Raw genomic sequence first — 19508 nt, forward strand, 5'->3', positions numbered from 1 at the left:
GCATTCTGTGGGCTTGGAACATATTGTCTGACACAGCTGAATGGAATACTATGTGGATGTTCCTTAAGTCTATTTGATCTCTGGTTTCACGTAACTCTGGTTCATCTTTTCTATGTATTTATTTATGTATGCACATATGTATCTATGTTTGGTTGTGTGCATGTGTGTGTGTGTGTGTGTGTGTGTGTGTGTGTGTGTGTAAGAACACTAGGAACTTCTGCTTAGCCATCCTAAATAATCTTGGCTAATCTCTCTGTTGTAAGACCTGTATACTAGTTACTTCTCTAGCTATTGGCCAAACCATGAGACATAGAAAACTCAAAAGAGGAAAAATTTATTCGGATTCATTGTTTCAGAAGTTTCCATCTGTTATGAGGAAAAAGATATGATAGAGAAGTTCATTGTGGAAAAGAAAGTAGAGAAAGAATTTCACAAAGAATGGCAAGAACTTTAAGGAACATTTGGTGGTGATCTTCCAAGTGGTAGCTCTGGAGACAAGAAATGTGGCATCTAGCTAGTGTGAATGAAAACCATAAAGTAACTACTGGATTTGGATGAGTGATGTGCAAGTGGATTCTTGAGAAAAAGGAACAAACCAACTGACATTTTAAATATTAACACTTCTTAGCGACCCCTTTACATCCTAGGTATCATAAAATCATGTACAAGTTAAATAACTAAAATCTATATTTTTCAGGCTGGTTCTTTGTAAGAAAGACATCCCTGATTTTCAATGGTGATAAATATCATTCACCATGCATAAAAAATTAAGTCAAATGTATTTTTAATAAATAAAAGTCATACCTCCCATAATATACACTGAACATTAAATTTTGCTTATAACTATTTCTTTGGTGTCCCAGTGGGTGAAATGAATGATTATAAATATTTGCTCCACTTTCTGGTGCTAATAGTTCAAACTGCACACCATTCTATGCACCCTGCAACAATCCTTGGAAACATTCCCATTATCTTAGGACTCCAAGATTTTCTCTCATTTTCTGTACATACCTTGCTGTATCTGTGACTCCCCCCTCTCTGCACACATTTCAGCATTATCTGATTATCTTTCTTAACTAACTAAAGTCCTTTCCAAAATCTTACTCAACCTTCAAATCTTTGCCTGTAAGTGACACTTATAATTTGCTCAACCTATTGAATATTCTTTAGATTCTGCATGGTTATTATTCTAAGTAAAGAGAAATTTACCTTAAATATCAGCATGTGCCACAATATTGAGTAGAAAATTAATTCGGTCCAATGGCACTTTACTGATATACCATTAGGTATAGTGTCAGAGGTTTCAGAACAGATTATCTCCAACGAAATATAAAAACAATGTATTAATCAAAATAAAAGATTCAATGAGTTGGTAGGGTGGGGAGAAGCAGTTTATAAATGTGAGGAAGAGCACAGGCACCCCCTGCCCTCCTTTTCACTGAACCTCTCTCTCTCTCTCTCTCTCTCTCTCTCTCTCTCTCTCTCTCTCTCTCTCTCTCTCTCTCACACACACACACAACAATAAATATACAATAAAAGGAAGCATAACACCTTTACTCAGGGGGCAGAGTGAACTCTAAAATATTTTAAAAAAATGTATGGCAAAATTTACTGTGGAAGTAAAGAGAACTTGGATCAGGTACATCTAGTCATATCTGGAGGGAATCCAGGGCCAAATATAGTTGGTGTGGCTTGTAATGTGCATGCTTCCAGCAGGGGGCACTCGTAGCACATTTATGACCCCTGTGTTTAAGTGGAAATTTCCGTCCCACCAGCAGCTCCCAAATAAACACACTGACGTTCATATTAATTACAAATGCTCAGCCAATAGCTCCGACTTATTATTAACTAGCTCTTACATTTTAAGTTAACTCATATTCCTTATTTATGCTCCTCCATATGGCAGTACCATTGTTAACATGGCATATTCATCTCCTGCTCCCCCTCCATTTGCTGGCAACTCCTTCCTTTTGACTCTGCCCTTCTTTTTCCCATTATTCTTAGTTTGGTCACCCTGCCTATATTTCCTGTCTGGCTACCAGTCAATCAGTGTTTACTAAACCAATTCGAGTGACACATCTTTACGGTGTACAAGAGGATTATTTTATAGCACATGTGCATACAGATGTCTTGAATATTTTAGGTCTCATGTGCACTTGCTAGTTATACTCCTGGCTATTTACAACAAAACTTGAATTTGATATCTCACATGTTAACTTATGGGTTAATTTGAGTTGTAAGAGCTAGCTAATAATAATCCTGAGGTAATAGACCAAAGAGTTTGTAATTATGGCTCTGTGTGTTTTGTTGGAACTGAATGGCTGTGGGACCAGGCAAAACAGAAACTCATGTTTACAAATGACACCCAACGTGGGGAAAGAATTTCCATATAAAGTTTGAGAAAGCTTTATAAAAAAGGATTCTAAACAGGCAAAAGAACAGAGTGAAGCACAGCTTCTTGGTAGTAACATTTTCTCGGAAGGGTTCTGGTTGCTAGAGGCAAGCACACCTCCTTTAAGAGAGGCTTCCAGAGAGAATAATGTAGAGCTCAACAAAAATCAATAAAATAAATAAAAAAGAATTTACAGATAAAAAATAAAGAGAGAGAGAGAGGCTTCCTGACTCAATGTTAGTAACAAACACCTCACAGCTCTTTTAAGAGGCTCTGCCACCAAACACTTCAGTTTATGAGCAGCCTCCGGTATGCCTCTTGGTGATAGCACAGACTTGGAAACTTCCCTGAGTGGTGGTGAAAAATGTGGCTCCCACCAGTATCTCTGCCATGGATCTAGATTCTCAGGAAGCCAAGGAGTGGTGTATCCAATTGCCAAAACTGCTGCTTTAATCCTAGCCATATCACTTAGGGAATTAAAGACTCATGTAGTCAATAAAAGGTAAAGACATACAATTAAGGCAGATTTAGATGAAAAATGCCTATGAATGTTTTTTTTTTTTTAATCAATGTTCCCCTATTCAGAAAAAAGTAGCCTAGAAAACTATACCCACATTCCCCCCAAAATGGATTATGGATGTTTGTCTTTGTTTAGAGTGTTGGTTACAAGTTTTTATGGATAATGGTCAGGAAAAAAGATAAACAAAGGATATTAGATTCAGAGTTCTTATTTAGAAAGAAAAAAAAAAGGAAGTGCTGTGGAATAATGTTCTTGAGCCCTGTAAAGATTTGTCCCTTTTATTGGTTTAGTAAAACACTGACTAGCCAGGAGCCAGGCAGTAAGTATAGATGGGGTGACCAGACAAGGAGAATTTTGGGAAGAGGAAAGGCAGTCTGCAGTTATCACCCAGACACAGAGGAAGCAAGAGAAGAATGCCTCACTGATAAAATGTACCAAGCCACTTGGCTAACATAGCCAAGAATTATGGGTTAATTTAAGTTGTAAGATCTAGTTAGTAATAAGCCTGAGCTAACAGGCCAGACAGTTTACAATTCTAATAAGCCTATGTGTGTTTTGTTGAGAATGAATAGCTGTGGGACCATGCAGGACAGAAATTTCCATTTACAGTTAATCTAGTTATTTTCTTCCACATCTTAATCTATTATTGTTCCTTCTCCTTATTAATACAGCTAAATGTTTTAAATAAAACATAAAAGCTAGGTAACAGACCCAATGAATTGTATTCTTGTATTCTGACAAGAGGTTATCCACGGAGAAATTTCTAACATCATTTAGTTCTACCTCAAATTCCCTTGTGCTTTCCAAGACTAGGTTAATAGTTAGCATGGGAAGGCAAGAAAATTATGAAATTGTTAGCTCATATAGACACAGTTGCACAAACTTATAAGCTGTAAAATTATTCAGGTGTTTCAGAGATATCTAGGGGAAATATGTATTAATTTCAAATAGATCCCAGCATAAAGAAAGTTTTCAGAATTGTGTTTCCTAGTCTGTACCAAAAGATATATAAGACTCTCTTTTGTTTCATCCCACTCTGTGACTTCCAGAGAAATCACCAAAAACTAAATTATCTTCTTCACTTAGTAGAAGAGAGAATATTTAGAAGTGCCTGCCTTCTATACCTCTTCCATCTCCCAGGTTTGCAGACCTAGTTCTCCACAAATGTGTTAGTCATCAGCTGCTTAGAATGAAGGAAAGATTAGGACAGAACTGCAGCTTTAACTCAGCACCCTGAGTCATGATACATATAAACTCCACTGTGTACATTCAAGGTCACATCACTGTGAGCATGTTATTTTTTTCTCCTTGTTTCTCTGTTCTTCCTGCTAGTGTAGGCACACCACGACTATGCATCCAGCTCAGGTTTTGCTGACCTTAAAGCTCTGCTAGCTATTAGGATTTTCTGTATGGTCTGTGTGGAAATACTGAATCCTTTCAGCTTTCTTTTCCAAGTGCACCCTTTCTGTCTTAGCAAATTTCTATGGAACACGGCCTCTAGTCTCCTCCTCGTCTACCCTTTATTTCATGGGCAGTAAATATGACTATTTGTCATGCATATTGTCGAACAAATCACATAACACATTCTAACCAACCCAGGGAATATAAAATTAGTGCCATTTTACCCTTCATTCTGTCATCTAGATTAGCCTTACAAGGATCATTTTACCAGCTGAAAAGAGTAAATGACAAACAGAGAAATATTTATAGTGCAGTCTCAATTCTAATGGATTTCCTTTCAGCTCAATATGCTTATCCAGCTTTGATCCCTTAGGTCCGTCTTATCATAAATCAAATTAATATCAGCCACAAGGAAAGAAAAGTCTTATAGGTAATCCAGTTCAAGCTGATTTCAACCCTCACTTTTCAAGTCTTTGGCATGTGTGAGTCAGTCATGTACTACATCATACTGATAGTTTGGATTGGTATAGAGCTGGGCATCTGCATTTTTAGCAAGTACCCAGAGGATTTGGAGGCTGATATAATCCCAGAATTCACCCAATTCAACAACAGTTCAAAATATTGATACTTTCCCTGAGTAGACTGTAGTTTCCCTTCATAAGCTTGTGGAACAGAAAGTATTAAATATTGTCTTAGAAGAGTTGGGAAATAAGTTTAATGGAAATACGACCCGAATAGACAATGTAAAATTAAAATAGCAACCTCAAACTGCATGGAAGTCAAATACATTTAACAAACCATAACTGGAGAGGCCAGACCTGCAGACCAAACAATATGATTTCCATGACACAGGGACACAGCAGGATATCCGGAAGAAGTCCCAGGGAGGGCCCAGTGTCAATAGTGTAGCAGAAGCCAGATACCTCAAATCAGACCAATGATTCATTACAATGAGCATAATTACTACAGATGTATGGATTAAGGGGTAAACTGTGTGACTCAGTGGACCACACTACAGCTTCCACACAGAGATTTGTTTGCTTTTTTTTTTTAAGGTGTTGACTATACTTTTAAATTTTGTTTTGATTTCTGGAGGGAGGTCAAAAGGGCAGAGTGTGGAAGTGAGGGGATGGGGAGCTGAGTGACATCGGGAATGTATAATGTGAAATATGCAAAGAATCAATAAAATTTAATAAAAATAATAACAGGTAAGATCATGTTAATAAGAGCAAAATTTTACATTTTAAAAATTATGTTACTTTGGAGTCCCACCAATAGCAAAACAAAATAAAACTGCAAAGCCTAACTGTATATAATTAATACAGATGAACGTAACTCACTCTTGGAGCATTAGCATGGTTCATCCTATAATATATGAATAACAACAACAAAACGACCAGGGCAGGCCACAGAAAAATGGTCTCAGTATCTCAAAACAGGACTTCATTCTAGACCACTGATCTGATGGGAACACTCTACAATGAAATCCAGCCAGAAAGAGCATGACAAAGCTCAAACAATGATTACAGGTTCAAAGACAGACAGCTGTCATATGTTGAAATATGAAGCGGCGGCGGGGCTGTGTCCCCAACACCCCGGCCGCTTGGCTAGCTCATGCCCGAAATAACAACACACAAACTGTATTCATTTAAAGAACTGCTTTGCCCATGAACTCTAGCGCTTACAGGCTAATTCTCGCACCTGGACTAGCCCATTTCTAAAAATGCATGTAAGCACCCCAAGGTGCGCTTACCGGGAAGATTCTAGCCTATGTCCATCCTGGGTCTGAGGAGCTTCATTGCGTGCATCTGCCAGGGAGAGCTGAGCATGGTGTCTCTTCTGGAGCAGAGCAGAGTCTGACCTCACTTCCTCTTCTGCCCAGAATCCTATCCTGTTTATTCCGCCCACCTATCTTTTAACCTATCAGGGCCAGCAGTTTCTTTATTGCTCAGCCAATGAAATCAACAGATTGATATGACACTCCCACAGCAGTCGTACATGTCTTCATCCCATTTCTACCTATGACTTTCCAGAGACAGTCTGCAATTCTAATCTTCCATGTATGTGTAAGCAGCAAGTTTCAAGTTACCATTCTCAAAACTGTTCATTTTCTAAGCCTATTTGCAGATGGAATTGAGTTTTAGACAACTTATAGACAGCAGCTTAATGGAGATTTTGCTTTAAAACTGACTCTTGAATGAACTATACTGTTTTTATACGGAATAAAACACAGATTAATTTATGAACAAGCACCATTGTTGTGTAGAATAAAATGTAACTTATGAACAAACCCCAATATATAAATAACTTCTCCAAATATCACATATTTTCACTAGGAAAAGTAATTTAATATGTTCCATAAACCTTCTGCCTACCAGTACAATAAGTATGTATTATCCAATATGGGCTATTTAAATGTTTCTTTTATTTACTTAATCTTTTGAGACAGACAGTATCTGACTGTTAGTCCAAGCTGGCCTTGTTCTTAAGAATCTCTTGCTTCCAACTATTGAGTACCAAAGAATGCAGGGATATTCCATTTATTCCAAGCTTATATAACTTGCAGAAAAAATCTCTGTAAATTTTATAGAGAAAGTCACATGTGTGTGAATATGTGAATATATGTGTACATGTGTACTATTGAACAGACCCATGGCTCAGTCACATCGGAATGGGTGTGTATATGTAAATATATGTGTACATGTGTGCCATTGAACAGACCTATATCTCAATTATATGGGGATGTGTGTTTATGTATGAATATATGTATATGTCTGTGCTATTGAACAGACCTATATCTCAATTATATGGGAATGTGTATTTATGTTTGAATATATGTATACATGTGCGCTATTGAACAGACCTATATCTTAATTATGTGGGAATCTGTGTTCATGTATGAATATATGTATATGTGTGTGCTATTGAACAGACCTATATCTCAATTATATGGGGATGTGTGTTTATGTATCAATATATGTATATGTGCGCTATTGAACAGACCCATATCTCAATTACATGGGATGTATGTTTATGAATGAATATATGTATACGTGTACGCTATTGAACAGACCCATATCTCAATTACATGGGGATGTGTGTTTATGCATGAATATATGCATATCTGTGTGCTCTATTGAACAGACCCATATCTCAATTACATGGGGGTGTGTGTTTATATATGAATATATGTATATATGTGTGCTATTGAACAGACCTATAGCTCAATTACATTGAGATTGCCTCGCTGTATTATGTCTTTGATGGAAAAATTAGAAAAATGTCAATAGATATTTTTGCCATTCAAAAATAAGTATGCATTATTTATTCTGTGATTGAAACTTTCTTTTGTTAAAGATAGATAATTTTCACATACAGTATACCCAGATTATTCTTGCTCCCTCTGCTCCTCCCAGTCTCTCTTCTCTGCATCAACTTTGTTTCTGTCTCTTATTAGGAAAGAACAGACTTCTAAGAGATAACAGCTTAGCATGGAAAAATAAAATAAACTAAGATGAAGGGAAAACTATCATTACCCAAGTTGTCCATGGCACCCAAACAGGAGGAAAAGAGTCCCAAGAGTTGCCACAAGAGTCAGAGACCCACCTGTTCTCATTGTCAGGAGTCCCTTCAAAAAACCTAAGCTACTGACAATAATATTATTGTTCAGAGGAACTGCTGCAGAGCTCTGCAGGTCCTGTGCTTCCCATTTAAGTCCTCGTGAGCTCATATGTGCCTTGCTCAGTAGATGTGGGATTCTCATCTGTTTGCTATGAATATCTTTTATTACCATTGATTATTAAAGAAGCTGTCTCAGCCAATGGTTTAGTAGAGTAAAGCCAGGCAGGAAATCCAAACAGAGATATAAAGGCAGAGTCAAGGAGATACCATGTAGCTGCCAAAGAAGAGAGATGTTGTGGAAACTTTCTTGCTAGGCAACAGATCTGTGGTGATACACAGATTAATAGAAATGGGTTAATTTAAGATGTAAGAGTTAGTGATAAGAAGCATGAGCGAATAGACCAGAACAGCTGGGAAATGAACAAGTAGTCCCCACTTACAAAATGGTGCCCAATTTGTGACAACTACATCCACATAAAACCTGAGAGATGTTGAGAAGAAATTCTAGACACACACTCTCAAACACACAAAGTCAGAGTTAAACATGACTTCTTAGTAGTCATATATTTTCCAGGCTTGATCAGTTTTCTAGCAGAAAGAAGAGGCAAGATTGCTTTAAAAGAAAGCTTCCTGGTTTGTGCTAGTTCCATGAACAAACCAGGAAGCCTTCATAAAAGAGCTGCACAGTTTTTGCTGCTTCTGCTCAGTCAGGAAGCCCTCTTTCAGGAGGCCAAGCACTTTAATGGGGCTTAGGGGCTGCTTGCTGCAAGTTATTTGATTGCAGCATGTGCCAACTGCTTACCAGAATTGAGGTGGTGAGTGTGGCAATACATGGATTAATATTAATGGATTAATTTAAGATGTAAGAGTTAGCTAAAAGTATGCATAAGATATTGACTAAACAGTGTTGTACTAATATAGTTTCTGTGTTATTATTTGGGTCTGGGAGACTGGGGAATGAAAGAGTAGCCTCCATTTACACTCCATTGATTCAGAGACCTTGCTTTCCTGTTGTCCTCTGTTGCTACTTTCTCATAATCTTTCCACTTCTGCTACGACGGGATTCCTTGAGCTCTAAGGGGAGAGTTTTAATGGAGACCTCCAACTGTTGTACAATGATTTTGCTCTTTTGGCTTTTTGGGGAAGCCCACCACACACATCCCAAATAAATCACACATGGAGGCTTATTCTTAGTTACGAATGCCCAGCCTTAGCTTGGCTTGTTTCTTGACAGCTTTTCTTAAATTATCCTGAGTAACTTTTGCCTCTGTGCATTTATCTTTCTCTATTTCCGTATACCTTTCTTTTGCTTCTTTCTCCATGGTTTGCTGTGTAGCTGGGTGGCTGGCCCCTGGTGTCCTCTTCTCTTTGTTCTCTTGTTGCTCCTCTTCTTCCTTGTCTCTCCATCTGCCAGCCCTGCCTATCCTTGTTCCTGCCTCATTATTGGATGCTCATCTACTTATTAGCATCATCAAGTGTTTTAGACAGACACAGTAAACACAGCTTCAGAGTTAAACAAATGCAGATAAACAAAAGTAAAACACATGAGAGTAATATTCCCCAATGTTTCCCCATTTTGTCTCTCTCAACAAAAATGAAAAGTTTTAACTTTAACATAGTAAGTCTATATACAATACACACAATTATCGAGTGAAGATTATATCCACAATGTACTAATTTTAAATTGTTGTCTCTGGCAAATTTAGAGAAAATGCTCCATAATCTATCCTATCTTAATAAATCCAGCATTTTATACATAACATACTTTCTATCATTTCTACAAAAAACTGCAGCTATCACTATCTGGACTTCAACTCCATCAAATGTACCAGAAGAATATAATATTATTTACATGAGTAAAAAGTACATTGCAGACAACTTCCAAAAACTCTAGAAATGACATCTGAGTACCTAGACGGTCTCCCAAAGTTCCTTTGCAACATTGGGGCATCCATCTTCTGCCTACAGGCCCATAGTATCTGGTAGACTTTTCAATGAAGCAGGAAATTCCAAAGACTGTCCTGCCTCTTTTGTCAACTTTTATCAGTCAATTTCCTCTGTGTCCTGAGGAATGCCTGGTAGTTTCTTCTGTGAAGCTGGAATTTTGAAGGACCGTCCTACTTTATTTTAATAAAATCCATCAGTTGCTTCTTTCTGTGTCCTGCAAAATATCTGACAGTTTCTTCTGTGTCGCAGGAACCCTGAATGACCATCCTGTCTTGTTTAGGCAAAATTTGCAGCAGGCACTTTTCCATGAATCCTGCATGTCCAGTCTGCAGAATATATAGTCATCAAAGACAAGAGCAGTTTTTTTGCTCAGTGGCTAAACTTACCATAATGAAAGTAAACTCCATAAGGAGTTTCTTCAGTGCCCATATCTTCTCTGAAGTAAATTGGTGCTGCTAGTAGCAGACAGGTCTCATTTCATGAAAGATACTTAGGATGGGGATGGGCTTGGAGGCTAGGTTTTGAGGGTGTCTACCGGTGGGAAGAAATCAGGGTATTCCACCAGGATCTGCTTAGTGCTCTGGGAATCAGGGCAGAAAGTATTAACTAAAAGTTCTATTACAGACCAAGGGATGAGAGTGGGGATTGAACTTGGAAGAGTGAAAGAGAGGTGAAGATCTAAGGCTAGCCTGCCAGCTTCCCAGGCCTGAGTAGTCTGGAATGTTTTATGTTACTGTTTCTTTAAGCAAGTGTACTATCTTTTCAATTATCTCTGTTTTATTTGACTTGAGCATTTATTTTGTTTTACCTTAAATACCTGAGTTTCCTTCATATCATTTCATTATTTTCTATTTGTTTAATAGATTCTAGGGTTCTTCATGAATATGTGTAGAGATCCCGGGACTTCATCGATATCAGATCTGCAGGTGCTCAAATCCCTTATATCAATTACATATTATCTACCTATATCCTAATTATCTTCTTTCATATACTACAAGGTACTTTTAGAATACTTATAAGAAATAATTATTGCATTATTTAAGGTATAACAATGAAAATCTGTGCAGGTCTAATATAGATATAGATTCATATATTTGATTCACATAAACAGAGTCCTTTGGTGGGTTTTGCACTTTCTAGTGACATGTCACTCAGATTCTACATTTTTTTCAGCTTAGCAAGTCTGATCTTGATATAGCTTACTGAAAAATTTTAACATGTTCTTTCTATTTTTTAGCTCCAAGAAATTTGGAATATTATTAATATTTCAATCTCTGTCAGATGTGTGTTTGTTCTTACTGTGTTTGATTATTTCCCTACATCTTTAAGCTGCTACATCTGTAGGCTGACATTTTGAATTCTTACTAGATAATCTGTCTGTGTCCCCATCTTTTCGCACATTGGTTATATCATGACACAGGGATATGTCTGAAGCTCACAGCCAAGGAAATCACCCAATCCCTGAGTTCTTCCTGAAGTATAAAGCCACTGTAGCTTCTTAGTAACTAGATTCATTACAAGCTGTAATGAGTTCATTTTGTTGTACAGATGAACGTGACAATCACTGATTGTTCTTGGAGACTGCATCACCACAGGGACATGGAAGATAGGGTTCTCCCAAGGTTAGGCTTTGCTGTGGAACAGCTCATGTTAAATCTATAGCAAAGTCTAAAGTTCATGTTTCCCTTTCCCACAAAATGAACTTCTTTCTGTAGGTGCTGTTCTCATTGGGTTTGAAGACAAAGTGAGTTGAGTAATGTGTACTGTTCTTTCTATTCTCCGATACATTTATTTATTTGTTTATTTATTTATTTAAAATCCTGGCTGCAGTTCCCCTCAATCCTCTTCTCCCAATTCTTCCCCCATGCCCTCAGTTTTCATACTCCAATCCACTCTTCCTTCATTTTTGTTTAGAAAAGGATAGGTTTTCCATGAGTATCAATAAAACATGGAATATCAAGTTGCAGTAGGACTAACCAGCTCCCCATGTATTGAGACTGGTTAATGTGACCTACTATGTAAAATAGGGTCCCAAACACCAGTGAGTCAGAGACAGCCCTGTTCTCATTGTTAGGAATCCTGCAAGAGGACCAAGCTACACAGCTGTCACATATACGCAGAGTGCCTATGTCAGTACCGTGTAGGCTCCCTGGTTGTCAGTTTAATCTCTGTAAGTCCTTATGAGCCCAGGTTCATTGATTCTGTGAGTTTTCTTGTGGTATCCCCGACCCTTCAGATTCCCACAATCCTTTCTCCTCCTCTTCAGCCAATGTTTGCATGTGGGTCTGATTCAGTTTTCATCCGTTGGCTGGATGAAGCCTCTCTGATGGCAGCTGAGACAGGCAGCAGTCTGGACACAGGAGATGGCCGGTTCAGACTCTGTGCCATTGCTAGGAATCTGAGCGGCTGCCATATTTGCAGATTCGTGGGCTAGTCACAAGCACCAGGTTTTCACCTGACCTTGAAGTGCCGTCCTCCTTCCAGTAGTCTCTTTCATTACTCTCTCCCTCTGACACCCCATCTGACCACTCATGCTCCCGTCCTCACCTACCCTCAGTCCGCTCACAGACTCTTCTTTTCCCCCTTTACAGAGAGATCTGGGTGTTACCCAATGAACTTCGCAGCCGTGTGTCATGACCTCACCCCTTGTTTCTGAACTCTGGTGAAGGTACTTCTGTCGGTGTTTTAAGAGGGATTATTCTCCATTCCAATTAAAAGAAGAGGCACTAGACTTTATGCATTGGGCATCCTCCAAGAGCCGAGACATTCCTCCTAAGAGGGGCTAGCTTAACTGGAGGTTTTTAATAGGATTCTAAAAATTAGCCTGAAAACTTGTATCTCGATGTTGTTATTGCTTTTAAAAAATCTTAATGTAAATTGTTTCTTTTATTTTTGAGGTTTATAGTTCATTCCCCCAATACCCTTTCTCCCTTAAAACCCTCTCATATACTCTTTCTTGATCTTTTTCAAATCCATGTGTATGTATGTGCCTGGGTGTATCTCCAAGATGTCATGTTAATCTTGATGATTTTTGTATCTAGACAGGAGAGTTGTCTCCCATTTCCTTTTATCTTTCTACACATAAAACACAAGCTGGTTGTTTGTATTTTCTCATCTACATTAGAATTTGTTGCGACTAATCTTTACTACAGGTCACTCTGCTAAAGAAAGCAGAATAATCTATTTATATGTCTCCCACTGGAAAGAAATTGGCCTCTAGACTCACAGTGCTGCTAGAAACAGAACCAAATGTCCTTTCCAATTGGATTAAAACATAGCAGAGTGGTTAAATAATTCAGAAAGATGTATAGCTTTAGACAGAATACTTCCACAGGAAATGAGATTCTGTGATGTAATAGGAACTAGACAAAAATTTAAATATAAGGAACAATGCTTTTTAATACTAGAAACCAGTCCTTTCTAGGTGACCATGAAATCAGGAGATAGTACCACAAACACATTTTAAAGCATATTCTAGCTTTTGTAATATTCCATAAAATAATTTTTTATTATCATTTACATCTCTTCATACTATAACAGCTCTCTGAAGTTACATTAGTTGCAGGCGAGCAGAAAGAGGAAAACCTACTCAGTTTCTGAAGAGCAATGCAACATGGGATATGACAACATACTTTAAAAACGAGGAGCTGAAGTGCACTAGAAATATCAGTTTCATGACGAGAGACAATACATATAAGCTTAGGGTTAGAGAATAAAACATTGCTGTGATATCTCACACAGTCCTTGTTGTGCCAAGAACTCTAGAGAGGAATAAACTTAAACAATATATAATCAATGGCTCATACGCCAATTGCTCATTTTCCATTCTTAAATGTCCTTCAAACTAGTTCATACTTATGAGATTCTATGTGCTAACAGTCCCAAGTTATATTTGCTGTAAATGAGGGTGGCACCCCCTACATGACAATGTTTTCCCTCCAACGAGGAAAAGAAAAATTGCTTAGAATGTACACTCTTGAAATTTGCTGTCAGGGAGCACAGCAATAAATCAGAACCAAACAGGAAGAACTGTTTTCACAGAAACGGAAGTCCACTCAGGGTTACAAATGATGGACTTTACAAAGTATTGGATTGTATTAAAAAATAGACTATAGTGACATATTAATCTCTTAGATATATGCTTTGGTTTTATATATATATATATATATATATATATATAGAGAGAGAGAGAGAGAGAGAGAGAGAGAGAGCACATCACCATTTCTTAAACTAAAGATAGGTGTGTTTTGTTAAAAAAAAGTATATATTAAGTCTTCATTTGTAGATTGATTTTATCAAAGATCTTTATGTATCTGGTGAATAAATGTAGGCTTGTTTACTACCTGTAAAGAAGAGAAAAAAAAACATTGCCAGTCAGAAAGCAGTGGGGTAATACAAAGCTAAAATAATCTTTTCATATATAGTCAAGATACGTTTTCAATTATCCAGCCCGATGTCTCAAGCTAAAGCGAAACGGGCTCTAAGAGTTTCACCGTCGAGGGACACATGTTCCCATTCAAGAATGACACTTTGAAACCTGTACAGGAACTCCCAGGAGCTGAGCGTAATAAGTCCGGGGGGGGGGGGGCAGCTAATTAAATCTGCTGCCGAGCATCACAATGCACTCGAGACTGTCTTCCGCGGAGAGGTGCAGGTGTCACTAGATTCGAACTGAGCTTCGTGTATTCATTCCCCTTGCAATGTATGCGACAAACCACATTCTCCTTAGCACGTTATTCCTTTTTAAATGACTATTTCCTTTTATAATTGTCCGCAGATTTAGCCAGAGACATAAATTTTACAATGGCCCCAAGTGATTATTTCAACAAACCTGGCCCTCCTAATTCTAATTCTAGCACAGTCAAGTTATTGTGAAGGAAAAGTCTGTTTGGGGGAAAAATGCTTTCTAAAAATACTATTTCCTTCTTTACAACAGTGAAAAGCATTAACAAAACAGACAGTGATGAAGACATTAGGAGCCTTTAATTCTTTTTATCAGTTTGTCATATATGAACCTAAGAACCTTTACATCCAAGGATCATTAAGGAATGATGAAGTTATTCATGCAAGTAAACAAAATTGTAACTTTTATAGGCATTCTTTTGTACTTGAACAGGGATTTGATCAAACTTAGTAGTCTTTTAAATCTATTATAGACATAAGAATACACATCATAACTCACTGTCGGGCTAATGGGAGATAGTATTTTCATTTTGGAGGGTAGAATTTTTTTTCATCATTTTTATTAAAGATAATATTTTTAATGCAGTAGATTTAATTGTTTCTATTTCATGTGTCTGGGTATTTTGCCTGCATGTATATCTGTGTATCATTATGAGCATGCAATGACAGTGGAGGCCAGGAGAGGCCATCAACTCCCTGGACCTGGAATTAGCAGCCATCTACCAGTCCTCTGGGAGAGCAATGATGCTCTTAAGTGCCCCAACACCTCTCCAGCTACTATTTTAATTATTAAATTGTAGATATGTTAGGTTATCATTGTAAACACATGTTATGCAAACACATTTTAGGAAGAGTGGCAGAAATGATCCAGAGTTGCCTTCCTCAATAGAAATGTTCAATTTTCCATAAAATAAATATTCATAACCAACTTCTGCATTATTTTTGGAAACATTAATATGATTAACTTAGATTTCACCATAGATAATTTGATATTTGTTATGATTTTCTAGAATGTTTCCAGAAGATATATTAATTCAGATTATTGGAAACATAAAATTCAATTACGGATTTATGTAAAATGTTTAGTATGATCAGTATTTGTTCAATATCAGTTATTGGTGTCAAAACTCAAACTTTTCTATATAAGACAATTTATGACCAATTTTAGCTTCAGTAGAATGAAGTGATTTATTTTGAACTTGTGATTTTTCAAACCAGGCCTTTTCTACTCGTGCTGCATTTGGGGAGAAAAGGTTGGGAAGTTTTCCTTCAAACTTATTTCACTTTTAAGCCAGGGTAAGTACCTTCGATTTTCATTTTTGTTTATGAGAAAAACATGGGCACTAATATCTAGACGACTGTGTCTTGAACAGCCTCTGCAATTTTGCCAAGACTCATAAATAAAATCTACAATTACATAATTTTTCTTTAAACTGGGTGACTCAGTTAATTAAATAGCTGATTTTCTTCTATTTTTATGTTTTAATTTTCACATAGTGATTTTTAGTTTGTCATCAGAATATCATGCTATTAACCCATGGCTGGGAAAAGACCCGGCTGACATGTACATCTAAGTTTTATGAAGATAGTTTGTTGACCTCTGTGTTTCATCAAAATGTATATATATATATATATATATATATATATATATATACCTGCATCTTCATCTTTTTGTATTGCTTTTATGACTTTCAAGCTACTGAAATTGCTTAATTTTACAAATTATTTGTAATTACTTGTAATTTTTAATAACTGACATAAAATAAATGAGTAAGTCTAAATTTGGACAAAAGCTATATTTGCACTAATTTTACAATGGTCATAATTTCAATCATTTGTTTCTTAATTCATAAACTTATCAAACATTGAGATATTTATTAAGATATTGTACTTGACTAGCCATGTCTGAAAATATTTTTTGCCCTAATTTATAACCATTTTGACAAGATTAAAATATTTTAAAGCATACACCCTGTTCTGGAGCACTTACTTATTTTCCATTCTTGGATCTGCAAGCACAGTATGAAATCATAAAAGCAACAAACATCACCGCTCCAACCGCAAGCAAGGCCTTTTCAACCAGGCCAAGAAGATTTATCTTCCCAGTCACTTGATTTCTGAACATTTCTGCTTTCTCATCGCCAATAGTTCCAGTCTGTAACCAAGTTGACAATTAATATTATGGGAGTAAATGAACGAAACAAAATAAGTCTATACCGTCCTCTTGTTTAACCCATGCATAGGTATCGGCTGCATCAGCCAGTCAGTAAAATTCACTTCGCATCTACAAGTAAGACACACTGAACAAGCCAGTGAACGGTAGAGATGCCTGTCCTACTTTGATCATGCTGGATGGAACTCAGCAGTGCACTAGCATTCATTTGATCATGGGAATTCTTTGAAATATTCCACAGCTTTCCTAATGCTGCTCCCTGGTGTCAGGGAGAAACTGCAAAGGTCAGCAGCTGTACTGCTGTGAGGGTTTATGCAAAGCACTTTCTAATTCTGTGATTAATCACTTTAGCAGTTGACAGGAAATAGTTTATCAGTCAATCGTCAGTCCACTCTCATATGTCCTGTTTAGGAATAATTGATTTTTTCATTACCACTGTTATATTCAACAAGTCTTGAATTCTGCCCTATTACATGTATGTATGTTTCTCTTTTTACTATGACAAGTAAAATATACAAAATTATTTTTCTGTCTAAAAAATAAACCATAAAACTTATCAAACAATTCTGTGTAATATACTTTTTATTCTAATAGATATAACAAAGTGTAAGATCATGTTTATAGAAAATGTAAATACATCCTCAAATATTATCATACACATGCCATTTTAAATCCCAAAAGTTTTTACAGAAAATTGTTGTTAATGAATAATAAAATACTAACCTCATTAAGCCAAAGTATAGGTACAATATAATGTCTCTTCAGATTCTTCAATGCTCTATAATACACAGCAAAAAATTATTGGTATATTTTTACATATGTAAAATATGTTTCAAATTAATTTTTCAGAATTCAATTAGTCTTGTGATTGTTCAAGTTCCTTGATTTTGCTCTGTTCAATGAATCAATTTTAACACAGATGTTTTTCAGACTGTCCATTCATATAATCTAATGCAGATTTCTTATTGGATTATTAGTTTATAGCTATAATTTTTAATCTAAGAAAGTATATGACCTAGAAGTTACTGCAGTAGTAATAATTGGATATAATGTATGTAAGAGGTGCCCCCAATGACATCCAACTAACAGTAGTTGAAATATCTACAGGCCATTTAACAAGCACTAGATGTGATTCTTCAAGTAAAAAGTGTCCTGTTTATGTAATAATTGTGTAATGGCATAATGAAAAACCAGAAGATGTCTTTTCCACTTTCATTAACACTAATCTACTCACATTTTTACAAGAAATGCTACCGATTGCATAAAAACAGCAAAGTTAAGGAGACTCACTCGATTTTTCTGGCTGGCTTGACCAGTATGTTGACCTGCAGTCGTTTTGCAAACTGTAGAGTGAATCCAGTTATCTAAACAGGACAGAATTAAATAATTACAAGTTTCTAAAACATTCTTTTATAATAGTCAGATTTTACCTTTTCTGTAACACAAAGAGTCCTTTTAAATTTGAAATGGAAGAATTCTTAAAGCTGGGAAATTAGATTCTATAAAACCTTTAGCATAAGTATATGTAATCATGTCCAACATGCATATGTATGAACACACTGACCTACACACATAACATATGTATGTATATATACATACACATATATGGAGAAAGAGATAACATATGCTCATATATATATATATATACTTACATACATACATGCATATATTTGGAGAAAGAAAGAATTTTCTTGAATTAGCTTCGTTTAAATTATCAAATCTACATAATTTGGTTTTGAATAAATCAAAAACATTAGTAAAGCAATTTAAAAAGGCAAACTCAGATATTTAATTTAGTTCCTGAACTATGTGTTCCAATTTTTATTTTGTTACAGTTCACATATTAGTAAAAAGCAATGTTATAAACTTCCATTATTTTAGCAGAAATGAGTCTCCTACAGTTATTAGATGCTGAGAGCTACTCGCAGAGCTTACAGGCCTGGTAAATGTTAGACTATTGAGCTACAAACATAAAAAAAAATCAAGATAATTTAAATGTTAATAGTAGTTCTATGGCAGCTTTACACATTTTTTTCTTATAGATTTTGTCTGAAACTTACATATAATCAAAATATCTTAAGTCCCTGCTAGCAGTGATTCCTCAAAAAAAAAAAATACCAGTAAAGTAAAATAATGATGATGATATTATACAATTGTAAGGTAACTACAGTAAATTTTACAATTATAATTTCTGGTTCCAAGGGTCAGTAAAAGTCTTATGAGGTTTTATGTGTTAAAATCAAAATTTATTTCCATGCCGTTTATCCATTCAAATAGGAGGAAATAAGCCCTAGTCTCATTGGCAGTTCCAGTGATCTTACGGATATGATTCAAGATTATGAGACAATTTATTTTCTTAAAATTTTTAGACTAGTATCCAAATCAGATCAATTAGACAATGGCTTACAGGTTCCACATCCAAGTATGTCCTATGCTCTTCTTCATTTGGACTTAATCCTTCGATAGGTTCTGAAATATCAGGGCTTGCATGCAGGAAATGTGGAAGGGATATGTACACAGGTTTTCCTGGAGACACATTTTAAGAGACAATTAGAAATAGGTTTCTATATATATATATTTATATGTTGTTTAAAATACTTGCTAGTGCATAAAGCTTTTATAGGTTACTATATCGTTTGATTTTGAAATGCTGAGGCAAGAGTATTGCATCTGGTCATTATTATGCAAAACAACGTAAAATTTGTGATATCTCATTAAGTAGCCAGTTGATGTCTGCTTCTTCACACACTAAATTCCAGAATTCAAATGTT

The 19508-nt window shown here is 36.2% G+C and overlaps 1 protein-coding gene across 5 annotated transcripts in view; it reads right to left on the bottom strand.

Moving 5' to 3' along the window:
* Positions 1–19508, bottom strand: part of Cd36 (CD36 molecule (CD36 blood group)) — a 203043-nt gene that overhangs the window by 104796 nt on the left and 78739 nt on the right. For 3 of the 5 annotated variants that reach the window (XM_050139816.1, XM_050139814.1, XM_050139815.1), the window contains 5 exons: positions 19145–19263; positions 18028–18101; positions 17461–17515; positions 16555–16719; positions 13263–14224 (listed from right to left, as the gene is read on the bottom strand). In XM_050139816.1, the coding sequence (XP_049995773.1) occupies positions 16555–16719; positions 17461–17515; positions 18028–18101; positions 19145–19263 (413 nt within the window). In that variant the 3' untranslated portion in view covers positions 13263–14224. Of the gene's footprint in view, positions 1–13262; positions 14225–16554; positions 16720–17460; positions 17516–18027; positions 18102–19144; positions 19264–19508 lie in introns of those variants that run through there. The other 2 variants (XR_007591253.1, XR_007591252.1) reach the window with 1 other exon arrangement.

The sequence above is a fragment of the Alexandromys fortis genome, unplaced genomic scaffold (assembly GCF_014885135.2).
Source record: "Alexandromys fortis isolate MF-2015 unplaced genomic scaffold, M_Fortis_MF-2015_v1.1 scaffold_38, whole genome shotgun sequence".
Taxonomy (NCBI): domain Eukaryota; kingdom Metazoa; phylum Chordata; class Mammalia; order Rodentia; family Cricetidae; genus Alexandromys; species Alexandromys fortis.